This window comes from Chenopodium album, chromosome 1, assembly GCF_948465745.1.
Source record: "Chenopodium album chromosome 1, dcCheAlbu1.1, whole genome shotgun sequence".
Taxonomy (NCBI): domain Eukaryota; kingdom Viridiplantae; phylum Streptophyta; class Magnoliopsida; order Caryophyllales; family Amaranthaceae; genus Chenopodium; species Chenopodium album.
This window is the reverse complement of record NC_137834.1, coordinates 88,718,258-88,733,304: the sequence shown is the minus strand read 5'-3', so window position 1 is coordinate 88,733,304 and position 15,047 is coordinate 88,718,258. Positions and strand designations below refer to the sequence as shown.

General features: G+C 32.5%; 1 protein-coding gene across 1 annotated transcript; it reads left to right on the top strand.

Moving 5' to 3' along the window:
• Positions 1 to 12,070: 12,070 nt before the first annotated feature.
• Positions 12,071 to 14,002, top strand: LOC145625363 (NAC domain-containing protein 104-like). The gene is made up of 3 exons (XM_081678427.1): positions 12,071 to 12,287; positions 12,944 to 13,218; positions 13,826 to 14,002. Exons 1-3 carry the CDS (start codon positions 12,071 to 12,073, stop codon positions 14,000 to 14,002), a joined length of 669 nt encoding a protein of 222 aa, XP_081534553.1.
• Positions 14,003 to 15,047: the final 1,045 nt, after the last annotated feature.

Below are 15,047 nucleotides of genomic sequence, written 5' to 3'. Positions count from 1 at the left end.
CATTATATGTTGTCATAAATGTTCGTGGTAGGCTTGAGTTAATAAAATCGTTGCAAGTTGTAAATCGGTAAATTGGCCGTTTAAAGGCAAATTGGATGGTTCCACCCACCCAATTAGACTCCTGGAGGGTATTAGGGACCATGTTAAAAATTTCGGCAATTTTTATTTCCGAGCGAAAAAAAGTCAAAAAAATCCAAAATTGAAGGCTAATATCCACGCTTTTGAGAAATTTTGTAGGTTTCGGGCCCGGTGTCGAAAAGTCTTGAAATTCTATGGGATACATCTCGGAGTCATATAATGTCGTTTGGATCCATTTATGATCATTATATGTTGTCATAAATGTTCGTGGTAAGTTTGAGTTAATGAAATCAGTGCAAGTTGTGAACCGATAAATTGGTTGTTTAAAGGCCAATTAGATGGTTCCACCCGGCCAATTGGACTCCCCAAGGGTATTAAGGACCATGGTAAACATTTTGGCAATTTTTATTTTCGGGTGAAAAAAATTCAAAAAATTCCAAAATTGAAGGCTTAATATCCATGCTTTTTGAGAAATTTTAACATTCACGTGTTATACGTTTTCGTGGGCTTTAAATAGCCTTAAGTCTAGTTAAGCCCAAAATTCTTTGTAGTTGCCAAAATTTGGGCTGTATCTACCAGATACCTAAGTACATTAACAAGACCACTATTGACTAAAGGCAATTTGACATAATAATTGGTAATAATACTGGTTTAGGAACCCCTTATTGTTAATTGCTTTGACAATCTCAACTCTTAATTGCCTTTTTTTTTTTTTTTTTTTTTTTTTTAATGTATTAATTGATCTTATTTAGTTATTGTATATCTTTCGTTGTTTATAACTGAATATTTGAATATTGATATGGTAGTGTTACGTGATCCAACACCCAAAAAATATAGTTGGTAGATACTTTTTCAATCGGTTCAAAAATCAATTTTTTTATTTTAGCCTAAATGAATGGGTTTATATGAGCAGCATGCAAGTTCTCATGCTAGAATTTGGTTGTTATCTCCTGAAGATAACTTTTACGTAAACATCTAATTAAATAACAACCACGAGTTGTACATGCTAAGTGAACGAGCTAACAACCAACAACCCGCGTGATTATCAAATAAGGTCATATATACTTCCATAGGAAATTTTTTGAAAACCACATGTAAAGAAAAAGAAGGCTTGAATACTTCTACTGCCCAAAGATTTGTAAACATTATTGAAACTAGTAGTTTGTGGTTTAATTGATTCATTATGAGACTTCCTAATTATATACCTAACATACCTAGAATCTTACTAATTGTATTGAAAAAGTGTCCAAAGTATACATAGTAATAAAAATGGAGAATTTTTAAGTGGGGGCTTAATGAGGAGAGAATTGTTGTTTATAATTCCGTGATATAACATGTTAGCTATTTAACCTTACTCGCTCATGTTGAACACCTTGTAACTTTTTTGGTCATGGTAAACGACTTTTCGGATTTGGAGGAGGTATGATTGTAGAAGGTTGCTTTCATGATCCCTTTAATGCAAACACTTCAAGTGCAAGACTGTTACACTAACGCTTTGTTTGGATAGCAAAGAAGGAAAGAAAAGAAGGGGAGGGAGAATGGAGGAAGGGAAGGGAAAAGAAAGGGAGGGGGAGGTGAGCTCCATTTTCCCTCCAAATCTCTCCAATTTTGGAGAGATTATGGTTATTATAGAGAGAGAAAATAGATCCCTCCCTCTCCTTCCCCTTCCTTCCCCCAATCTTTTACCCAAACAAGAGATTTTGTCCCCCTCCATTTCTCTTCTCTTCTTTTCCTTCCGTTTCTTCCTATCCAAACAAAGTGTAACGCTTTGTTTGGATAGCAAAGAAGGAAGGAAAAGAAGGAGAGGGAAAATGGAGAAAGGGAAGGGAAAAGAAAGGGAGGGGGAGGTGAGCTCCATTTTCCCTCCAAATCTCTCCAATTTTGGAGAGATTATGGTTATTATAGAGAAAGGGAAAATGGATCCCTCCCTCTCCTTCCCCTTCCTTCCCCCAATCTTTTACCCAAACAAGAGATTTTGTCCCCCTCCATTTCTCTTCTCTTCTTTTCCTTCTATTTCTTCCTATCCAAACAAAGTGTAAATGTTCTACAATGTTGTGTTCCTCTTCCTCGGAGTCAATGCTAGATTAGTAGTCTCAAAGGGTGGCAAAAGCTTGTGCGTGGGCCGAAACATCCAAGTCTCCATGCGGCAACTTTTTTATTGTAGGCTAATGAGTGCCCAAAACTCACGATTTTCTCTACCTCCCTTTCATTATGTACCGCTCGTTAATTTTTACTTGACATATAGTTAAAACATAATTTTATAAGACGGGTTTACGTGGATTGTAACGAGTCAATCGAAATTCCCTAAATAAAGAAAGTATATTTATATATCATTTAACGAGGATAGTATAGTATGACTGATAATTTTGAACATTAACGTAAAAATTACACCATATATGTGACTATCAATTCTGAACAGTTGATTTTAGAGGTTGATGATGAGTTAGTACACTAGGATACATTCTTACATGAAAGTAAGGTCATCCCTTTTCAAGAAGATATGTGTAGCTCATGATTATTAATCTATCTTTAGTTTCTTTTAGCTTAGTGATTCATGGGAGCTCCATGATTAGAGCACTCTCACCAATGGGGAGAAAAATGCCCATGGGGAGTTTTTGGGTTTTAATCCAAAAATAAAAGTCCCCATCAATGGGCTAAATAAAAAATGCCCATGGGCAAAACATTTTATGATCAAAGTTTGGGCAAAATTAAAATCAGACCAAGAATGAGTGGGCCCCACGTGCATATCTGGCAATAGCATTTTTTTTGCTCACCACGCCTCAAAACGCAGCGTTTTGAGGAAGCGTGTGCTGCGCTCCAACTCAAAACGCAGCGTTTTGAGGAAAGGAAAAGCAAAAAAAAAATACTATATGCACCCCTGACAGGTGCGTCAGCACGCCCAATCAGGCGCTGACACGTGTCCTATCAGGGAGCTTGGACCAATTAGGAAATTCCTGATTATTGCAACGGTTATATTTTTGTAACCGTTATTTTGTGCTTTTAAAATTTAAAAAAAAAAAAAAATTACCAACGGCTAGAAAAAAAAATTCCCTACAAATAGAGACCCATTTTGCCTATATTTTCATATTTCCAAAATTCACATAAATTTGTTGTATTTACATTTTCTCTCAATTTCTCCCTCATAATTAGTCATCCTTTTAATATTAGTATTAATATTATTATTATTATTATTATTATTATTATTATTATAATTATTATTATAAAAATAAATATTATTATTATTATTATTGGAAGTATAATTATTACTGTTATTATTTTAGTAGTATTGTTATTAATATTATTATTGTTGTTATTATTATTTTTGTTATTAATATTATTATTATTATTATTTTTATTTGTGTTATTATTATTATTATTATTGTTATTATTGTGTTAGTTTTTGAAATTAATAAAAAAAAAAAAATAGATATGGATCCCAATAACCCCTTTTACTCACTACTTTCTCAAAATTGTAATGATTTAGATGAGAATTTCATGAATCAACCTCAATTTCAACTTTTCCTACAAAGAATGAGCAACACCTCTCTGCAAAATCCTCCACAACAACAAATACCTCCACAAATTCCAACTGAAAACACTGATTACGAGCAATCACCTCCTGCCTACCAAGGAAGTAACTCTCAGTACGATGATAGCCAAGAAGAAAATGTGTCTGAGACACCTCAATACCCTCCGTCGACTCAAAGAATGCCGGTGGGTTCCAACCAACGACTCGCTAAAGCTAGTCGTATTTGGTCAGTCGCAGAAGATGAAGCTCTTATTGGGCTATATTTAAAATACAGTGGAAATGCGATAGTGGGTACGGGCATGAAAGCAGCTGAACTTTGGCGACAAATATCTGTGGCGTACGACATGGTTCAAGCTAGGCAGCCAGAAATACTACCACCCAGAAATGCGAAGAGTTTGGAGAACCGTTGGAGAAGGATGGCGGCAGATGTACTGTTGTGGACAAGTTGTTATGATGAAGCGGGTCCGTTAACTGGAAGTGGATTCAACGAAGTTGATCGAATTCAAAAGGCCTCGAAGTTGTTCCATATATCATCCAAACCACCACACAATTTTGTTTTTCCCCACGCTTGGGAAATGATAAAGAATGACCCAAAGTGGAGGCCGAAACTCAGATGGGCATTGTCACTAAAGGAACGACAGGATTGTCAACTGCATTCGGAAGGGGACACCGAGGATAGCAGTGGAAGTGGAAAGAGATCGAGAACTGACAGTGAAGCTGAAGGAGATGTTCCCGTTGGTGGGTTTTCATCAGGAGGTATACCCAAACCCGACGGGGTAAAAAAAGCAAAGGTTAAGCGTAAGGGAAAAGCTATTGCTCACGATAGTGCAATTTTAAGTATTGGTGAACAGATACAGGCTTGTACTGAAGTTAGAAGCTTTGAGGCAAATTTACGGCAACAAAGGTTGGACCTTGAAAGGGAAAAGGAAAAGAGGAAAAACAAACAGGTCGAATTACAAGAGAAGAAGATGAAATTTGATATGTTGCAAGCCATTATGTCAAAAACGACGCCACTTACACCAGCTGAAGAAGCGTGGAAGGAGGAACTAATTCAAGAAGTGTATGGTGGAAAGTAGAGTAGTTTATTATGCATTATGATTTCAAGTTATGTTGCAATGAAATAAAAGGTATTTTGTTTATTATGTTGCAATGAATTATTTATTATTAATTTTATCCAAAAATTAATCAATTTATATTACATTTTCATATATTTTGTTCAATTATGAGTCAAGTACTAGCTAGTGTGTGTAGATTTTGTCTTATACAATTATGAGTCAAGTGGTTGGTTTTATCAACCATTGAACTGTCAAATCCCAAAAAGTAGTCAAGTCCAAATGTAGTTTTTGTTTTATACAAGCATTGAGTAGTCATTTCATACATAACTTGAACCGTATGACAAGCATTGGTATTGATTATTAAGAATTGAGTAGTCATGTATTTTGTTTTTACTATATATTGAGTAGTCTTTTCACACTCAGCTGAAGGACATGCACTGAAAAGCTTTCCTATTTAAAGGTGTGAAATCCATAAATTGATCCACAACACCAAAACATTCAAAAACCAAACACAAAAAATGTTTTCCATAAGCTCAACCTCAAGCTCAAATTCTTCTGATTCAGATCAATATGCGGAATTTGATAATCTAGTTGACGAATTTGTCACAAATCACTTACCTAACATAATGCTTCCTCAACCACCTCCATCCGAGATCGAAATTGTAAATGAAGATGAAACTGACCCGCAGCGTAGGGGAGATAGAGAAAGGGAGAAAGGGAATTTGCAATTGTACAATGATTACTTCGCAATAAATTTTGTGTATTCCGAAAATCAGTTCCGTCGTCGATTTTGAATGCACAAACCTTTATTCTGTCGGATTATGAATAAAGTGGTTGAGGGCGATCCATTCTTCCAGCAGCGTAGGAATGCAGCTGGTAGGCTTGGCTTATCACCTCTGCAGAAATGCACCGCTGCAATAAGAATGTTAGCGTACGGTGTTGCTCCGGATGCCGTAGATGAATACATACGCATGGGTCAAACAACATCTAGAAAATCAATGCAACATTTTACTCAAGGGGTGATCAAGCATTTTGAGGCCGAGTACTTAAGAAGTCCAACAGATGAAGATTTAAGGAGAATCCTTCACCAAAATGAAATGCGTGGATTCCCGGGCATGATCAGTAGCATCGACTGCATGCACTGGGAGTGGAAGAACTGTCCTATGGCTTGGAAAGCACAATACGCAGGTCGTAGCAAGAACGCAACCCTTATCCTGGAAGCTGCTGCGGATCAAGATTTATGGATTTGGCATGCATTTTTTGGAATACCCGGCTCTTGTAATGATCTTAACGTCCTATACCGCTCTCCGGTGTTTGACGATGTTTTGAAAGGTCGGGCACCACCAATTAGTTTTATGGTAAACGGCCATGAGTACAACATGGGATACTACTTAACAGATGGTATATATCCGAACTGGGCAACATTTATACAAGGTATCACATATCCTCAACTCCAGAAGGACAAGTTATTTGCAGATAAACAAGCTGCAGCTCGGAAAGACGTTGAACGTGCGTTTGGAGTTCTACAGGCTAGGTTTGCCATATTACGACAACCCTCACTTGCTTTCGACGAAGACATTTTGAGCGACATAATGAAAACTTGTATCATTATGCACAACATGATTGTCGAGGATGAACGACACAATTACACTCGTGCCGAAATTTTGAGAAGGTATTATGAAGAAGATCGCCCTTAGCTTCATAGAGCTAGGTCCGGTCCGAGTACAAGTGCCACAGTGAATAACAACGAGCCTTTCGAATTTGACGTTGGCCGACCACCAAACGTTGATTTTGACGGGTATATTCAAAGAAGAATTACCCTGCGTGATAGCCAAACCCATTTTTCTTTGAAAGATGATTTAATTGAGCATATTTGGCAAAAATACGGTCGTACAAATGAATAAATAGTTTTGTAATCGTTAATTAATTTGGTTTGTATGATAGGTGTACGATCATTATGTTCCAATGTTGTAATCGTTAATGTTGTACTGATGAAAAATGAAATTTCGCATAAAATAATTATAAAAATAATTAATATTGTACTCATAAATATTTTAATCAATAAAAAAATTTAGTTAAAATGATTTATTTATTTATTTATTTTTATTATATTTTTCTTTTACAGATCGAATAAGTATTACTTAAAGAATAAATATTATTATTTTATTAAAAAATACATTTTGCATAAATTAATAATAAAAATAATTAAATAATTTAATCAATACAAAATTTTGTTAACAATAAAATTAAGAAATACTAAATTACAAATTTAATGATGTGTAGGAGAGATAAATATTGGTGGGGTATAGGGTTAAAAATAGGAGAGAGAATGGTGGGGATTATAATTTTTGACCATTAGTGTAGAAAAAAAATGACCAAGAAAATGCCCATGGGGAGGAGGAGTGAGAAAGTGGTTAGAGAGAGATTGGGCAACCAAAAAAATGTCCATTAGTGACAATGCTCTTACAAAAATATTCCTCAATGCACACGTAGAATGGTGGACTATCAATTCACTACTATTTTTGTCTTTTGTAACTTTATTTTGCTACTTATATATGACATGTGTAATGTGTTTTTTTCCTTATTTTCTTCCAACGGTCCACATTTTTTTGGGTGCTAACTTTTCATTTGCTAATTACACTTGGTTATCTTTTCTTTTTAATGCATTTTAAATAATTAAATAAATGTGATAAAAGTGTTAAAAAAACAACAAGTTCAATGCTCTCTCTATTTCAGAATAACAATACTATTTTATTATATATTTATTGCCTTTGATGCATAACTTTGAGTTTTTGACCATTATAAGTTTTGGTTACATAGTAAAAAAATGTACTACAAAAATTAATATTTAGAAAATATTTAAATAATTTTTTTGAGTAATATTTTTTTTTTTTTTTTTTTTTTTTGAATAGTTCTTAATTAAATTAAGTTTTGGTTAAAATAAAATATTATGGAAGTTTATAAGTTTATTTTGACTACAGATAAATGTACCCGTTAATTGAGGACAAGAATATTTACTATTATTGACGTTACATGTCGTTAACGTAAGAATCAAATTTTGTTGTTTCATACTATTGTAATGAAAAAAAGTGCCTAAAACGGAGGAATCTTGTTTTTAATTTTATTTTTTCAAACGTTTATTATAATTAACTTGCCTGAAGTAGAAGTGGAAAATTGAGATAGTCTAGTAAAATTTAATGATAATGTAACTTTACACTTGTTGAGATTAGAAGTCATGAGTTTACAAACAATTCAATCTACCAACTTCAATTTTATCATATGATGTCATGTTTATGTGATCATTTGGCATGGAGAAATTAATAATTTTAACCTTGTACAATTGTTGTTTGGTTACACTTTTCACTAACAAGATAATGTGAAGTAATTTAGCTAACTTGGTAAGAAAAGAAATTGGGAAAAGAACAGTTTAATTTGTCACCATGAAATCCCATCAAAATTACTTTTCTATGGGATTAGATTAAATTTTGTCATTAATTTTAAATTAATACGTAGTATTTAATCATTGTATCATGTTATAATTTTTTTTAAAAAATGTAATATGAGACTAGACTTAATGTACTTCATTTCATATGTGAATCCGTTATGAGGACCATTAAAATAAATTGTTAAGTCCTACTAATCAACTTTATACTTAGTATATATTTGCAATGAAATTTTACTATATATATTAGTCATCTAACCAGGCCTCCACAATACAATTATGTGTTAATCATCTGATCTCTACCATCTTCTTTAGTTACGAACAATTCAATTCAACTTATAACAAATATGACTTTGTTTTTCCTTTTATGATAGAATTGCTAGTCTTGGTGAATATCATCATAAACCAGCTAGCTAGATCAAAGCCTCAAAGTAATACCTAGCTACCTTAAAACTTTTTATTGATCTAAAGTTTATTCATCATCTAGCAAGCTAGAATAATAATGGTTAACTTTAGTTTGAAGGTGGCAGTGGCACAGTAAATTGGATAGTGGTAGTTGCTTAATTGTGTTGGCACACTTGTATGAAAGCACACTATTTTGACTTATCCACTTATTCCTTATGTCAAATAGCAAGCCGAAACATCAAAAAGGGTTTTAAAGGTCACTATATCTTCAAACTTAATCCAAAGTGACTCTTGAGCACATAATCTTGTAACTATAGTCAATTCAAAATTAAATCCTGATTATCTTGAGTAAATATATGCCTTTAATCATATAGGGCACTAATTACTTTCAAAAGAAACAATTTTTGTGATTTTAATTAGGGTTTAGTATTACTTCTTTACTATAGTATTATATATGAATCTTATATGGCAAAGTGTGTACTCTATGCATGGATGCCTTGTTATTCCAACTAGCTAACGACAACCTTGGTATGTATGTAGGTTATACTACATAGTAAGAAACACTTTAACAGTACATGTGTGTTAGTAGCTACGAGCTAACAATAAATCAATAATGTTAAAGGACCAATTCAACCAAAAGCTTAAGCTGATGGTTGAGGCCCAAGAACATGTTTTATACTCTATCACTCCCCCTCACATGAAAGGCCTTTTGGACTTGAAATGTGGATGCAACAAAGGCCCACCCATACCTGGTGCACCTGTGACCTTTGTGTCGCGCTGGCTTCAATACCATGTTAGAGGACCGACTCAACCAAAAGTTTAAGCTGATGGTTGAGGCCCAGGAACATGCTTTATACTCTATCAAATAATATATGCTGCATAGACGGTATGTCTGTAACTTGAGGAAGAAAGTCGATCTCATCCCAATGTCCATTGAAATGCTAGTTCAATACACCAACAATGTACAACAACAATAACATATGACAAATTGGCAACAATAAAGCCTTAAGGCCTGTTCTCTCCAGATTATTTTCAGTCCAGTTCAGCTCCAATAAGTTTAGTTCAGGTCAGTTCTTAATTTCCTTATCTCATAAAATATTTAGTTTAGTTCAGTTCAACTCCAGTAAGTTCAGTTTAGTCAATAAGAACAAACCCTTAGTTTGTTATCCGCGTTTATTAATTTAAGAAGATGATAATAAATAATAGGAAAATTTGCCATGAATAATACCACCTTTACGCGGTCTTCCCAAAATAGAACGACCTTTTGATTATTTCAAAATAGAACGACCTTTAACATACATTTGCTGTAAATGGAACATGACCTGCTAGTAACTTGTTTAATAGGTCACCTATGACACGTGTCACAATATCATTGGCCAATTTAATTTTTTATAATTTTGTTTAAAAAAATGAAAAAAAAAATCTTTAAATTAAATTATAAACAAAACTAACCCCCCTCGATCCCCTTCCCTTTCATCGGTTTCCACCAGCCCACAACCCTGTTCCAAACCCCTTCCCTTTCCCGTCCCCATTCCCGGCGCCACATCCCCTTCCCTTCCCCAATTTCCAGTGAGGAGTTTGGTGGAGGGAGCAGGTTTATTCCGGTCAAAGGGGGAGGGGGCTGGGTAAAGGGAATTTTTTTTTTTTTAGTTTTAAGGTTTTTTTAATTAAACCATTAATATTTAAATCAAAAAATGTTAAAAAAATACAATATTAACAAATGACGACGCAACACGTGGCAAATGTAACCTGTAAAACAGGTTACTGGTTTTTTGTTCCATTTATGGTAGATGTGTGTCAAAGGTTGTTCCATTTTGAAATAATCTAAAGGTTATACTATTTTTGGAAGACCACTGAAAGGTGGTGTTATTCTCGGCAAATTTTCCTAAATAATAAATTGCAGTACATTAAGTTTTTAATATTTTTATCTGATCTGTCAAAAAAAAAAAAAAAAAAAAAAAAAAAAAAAAAAAAAAAAAACTCCAAATTGAACAAATTGATTGTTGTATATTCTAACTCAATAGTACAATAATTTATTAGATAAATTTAATTTGCTAGCCATTTTCCATTTAATGTTAGGTATAATCTAGTTTAGTTATTTTATTAATGTAGGTCAAGCAAGCTAAGAATATTATGGAGATGCTAAAAATTTCACTTCTTTTTAGGTTAATGAAAAGGTATATAAGCCAATAGTGATTGAGATGCCAAGCTTGAATTGCATGGTGTAGAGCTGGGATTGGTACATCTTGTTATCTTTAAGCTAAGGTCAGAATCTGAGTCCCCAATTAGAATAAACGAAGAGCTAGCTTATAATATTTATGTCAGATTCAGATGATAAATAGACCCGTAATTTTTAAGATTCAGATGATAAAAGACCCTTTAATTTAATTGAGAAACTTAAATTAACCTGATAAGATTAATTAAACTAGCAAGCTATAAAACTAACAGTGAATTTTAAAGTATAGCTTAAGACACCTATATGGCTAATGATATTGATGTTTGGTTGAATACAGATGTTTTTTACTCCCGAGTCCCAACTTATGTACAACATTTATGTTCAAATAAATTTATTGAATTAATAAGTTTAGACAAAATAAATTTCAAATTTAGACAAAATAGTTAAGTTAAGTCTATAAGAATTTAGACAAATTAAAATAGGAAGAAGAGACTATACAGCTTAAATATCTTAGATAAGGGATATCATTAGATAAGGGATATCATTAAGATGTTTTGTTATTCAAATTTAATTGAACCAAATTTAGAAAAAGTTAAGGTGTTGTATTATTATAAGACCGACTAAAAATATATGAGTGACTTGTATAGTTGTATCTTATAATTTTGAATGAGAGTATCACTAATGGGACACTAGTATCGGAGATTATAGGAGTTGAGATCTTGTGGTGATATACTGTAAGTCTATAATATAGATATATATTCCGTATTACAAATCTTTGAGCAACAAATAAAATTGATGTAGATGAGATTCGATTATAAATTGAAAACTGCAACCAAGCTAGGTAGCTCAAATCCCAATACCATTTATACTTCATGACAAACATAGGTAGTTGTCTTTCAATTCATACAAATTAAACTTTCTATCAATCACTTCTTGTATAATTTGGCTTGTACCTCCACAACAACAGCCATGTTTCCAATGTGAATTTTCTTTCATATTTAACTTTCGCACCGAATAAAATATAACCTAAAAAAGCATATATAAGAAAGTAGCAATTATACCAATCATCCTTAATCAACTGTCTAGTTATATGTAGAAACATCTCCCTCTTTAAACTTACAATCAATAAACCTTTGTCCTTTCTTATCTAACCAAAACAAAAAAAAAAGTCCTAAAATTAAAAGGAAACATCTCCACTTCCATCTAATCTCTTAGCTTCAACCACAATCATCATTTATATATAATATATTATCCAACTCTTATATTATATATATGTATATGTCAAACAACTTAACCTAACCTAATTAATTTAATCTCCTCTTAGTTAAGATATTATATCATATATACTAAGCTATATTATCAATATGGTACAAAACATAAAAACTATGGTGGAAAATAATGAGAATATGTTAGATATGAAGCAGCTTCCTCCAGGGTTTAGGTTTGATCCTACTAATGAAGAGCTTGTACTTCATTTCTTGTACACCAAGCTTAAGCTTTCGTCGTCTTCGCGTAATTATCCTTCAAACAATTGTAATAATCCTCATCTTATTCCGGAATTAGAGGATTTCTTTCATCACTATCATCCTTGTCAACTTCATGGTACGTAATTACTTACTTATCTTTGATTAGTCACATGTTTAATTTGTTATAGTTATATATTCTAAATTAAGCTGCCCTTTATCTTAATTAGTTTATCTAAAATGTTCTTCATTACTTCAATAATTTGATCATATCTCTAACATATAGTATAATTACATGTATCTACTACAAGTAAGTATAAGGGTAATTATATGATTGATTGATGCATCTACTCTATAATTTAATTAATTATAATGTCATTTTTTTGTTGATTAGTTTACTATGATTTGGTAAAGTTAATTTTTCTTTAGTGGCAAACTTTTTATTTTAATTTATTAAGAGAGGAACAGTGCCAAAGTTCCAAATATCATCCTTTGCTTTTATTTTTCTTTGTTTAACCTCCTCAATGTGATTTTGATCACATACTTACATAAACTTATAGCCAAATTAAATTACTAGTAATACTACTTAAAATTTACCTTAAAATTTTATAATTCACTAATTAAATCATAAAAAAAAAAAAAATTATGATGAGAAGTTTTTTTTCCCCCACTAAATAATGATATACTAAGTAAATATATGAGTATATATTTTGTAAATTGAACATAGAAATAAAATGGTTAAGCCTTATGATTTAGACTTTTTCTAAATTTGCATGTATGTATGATGATATGAAGGTGAGGCGTTTGAGAGCTGTGGACAATGGTACTTCTACACCAGAAAGACAGAGAACCGGGTATCCGAAAACGGGTACTGGGAGGAATTAATGGGCATGGATCAACCCATTTATGCTGGAAATAATTGTAACAAGTTAGTAGGGTTGAAGAAATGGTTGGTATTTAACAACAAGGGCATGTATGCATCATCAGGAGTCAAAAATGGATGGTTCATGCAAGAATATCATGCATGTAGCAATAATAATCTCTCTAAAAGAAGAAAATCAAAACAACCAGCAGCTGTAAGTACCCTTACTTACTATAACATTACAATATTTAATAATTACTTGGAATTGAATATTCCATGTGACATAATTAACGTGAAATTAACTTTAAAAATATATAGATAATCCGACAGTCTGATTCTCCTAAATTCCTGTTCTTTTTTTGGTGGGTGAGAAGGGGTATTATCGTTTTAATTGTGAATTGCATATGTATGTGGTGCGCCCATTATATAAACATTTTAACATGTTGCGATTGCTTAAAATATATATGAAATATATTGATAAATCTATATATCTTTTGTGGTGGTAGTTGCATTTTAAAACCATGTTACATACATACATTATTGTTACAATGTTACATTGAATTAATAAGGGTAGTCCATGCATGTATATATATGCATATTATATTAATTAAAACTCAAAATTATTGAGCTTTCCTAATTATACAAAGCATAATTAAGTTAGATTGATTAAGAAGTAGACACTCATGCAATTAATTTGATGGTTAAGCATGCAATAAGTAAAAAATTTCCAATTTTTTTGAACTTCAATTATGTTATAATGTTGCCCTTAATTTTTTTTTTAATTTAATCTCTAGCAATTTGATTCATATGATTAGGATGTGATGAACAAATGGGTTCTATGTCGGGTGCAACAAGTATGTGATGAATCTCAATGGATGAACACCTTCAATGAAGACAAATCTAACAACGAGGTGGAGCTTTCTTCGTCCGACGAAGCTGTGTATTTAGCTATGGAGGAGAATGATGAGCATGAAGTAACTTACCCATACTAAAAACATTATACGAAGTACGTAGTATTATATATACCACCACTAAGCTTGCACAAAAAAGAAAAAACATAGCAATATAGGAAAGAAAAAAAAAGAGAGAGACAAAAGTATAATTAATTTAACATAAGCATTTTTTTTTCCTTGGTAAATATATATTAGTTCAAGTGAAGTTTCATTTTTCTTATTTATAAAGCTAATTATATAGAGTTAATTAGCTTTATATAATGTTGTATCTTGTATGTGTTATTTTCATTAATGAAGCTTCTTGTACATCCTCCATATTAGTTCTTGATTGAATTAATTATTTCAAGGAAACAATTACGCTGTGCAGGAATTAATGGCAACCTAAGATGAAGCTTTGAACCATCACAACATAGTATATATCACTTATGTAGAGGAAGAGGTTGGATTAACTAAGGGTTTGTTCTCATTGATTGAACTCGGCTGGATTGAACTGAACTGAGCTGAGCTGAACTGAACTAAACTGAACTGAATATTTTATAAGAGAAGGAAATTAGGAGCTGAACTGAACTGAGCTGAACTGAACTGAAATGAGCTGAGCTGCTGAACTGAACTGAACTTCAACATATGAGAACAGGCCCTAAGTGTTAGGTTAGTTTAAATTGATTTCAACAAATCAGCCATAATTTCATTACTTAAAGAAGGATGATGTTAAATTTATATGAGCTTCAATTTAAACAAATCAACTAGTAGAATAGGTTTGATTTTAAGTTGTATGTTTGGGTACTCAAATGGCTTACCACTGTTGGGCCTCTAACTTTTTGAGTAAGCCTATAACAACGTCCATATTCCCTTATAGGAATTGGACCGGTGAAAGAGAAAAAAACTACAACAATAATACAGGCGTAAAGGTGCATCTATCTTGTTTGTCGATTGAAAATGGCCATCAAAGGCATCAAGATATGCATATATCCTCCCACCTATATTACATGTATTTAGATGCCTGTGATGCAGGCTTTAATCAAACATAATCCAACTAACTCAATCTCAAATTCCCGATCATAAATTGTAAATTAAATTCGCATAA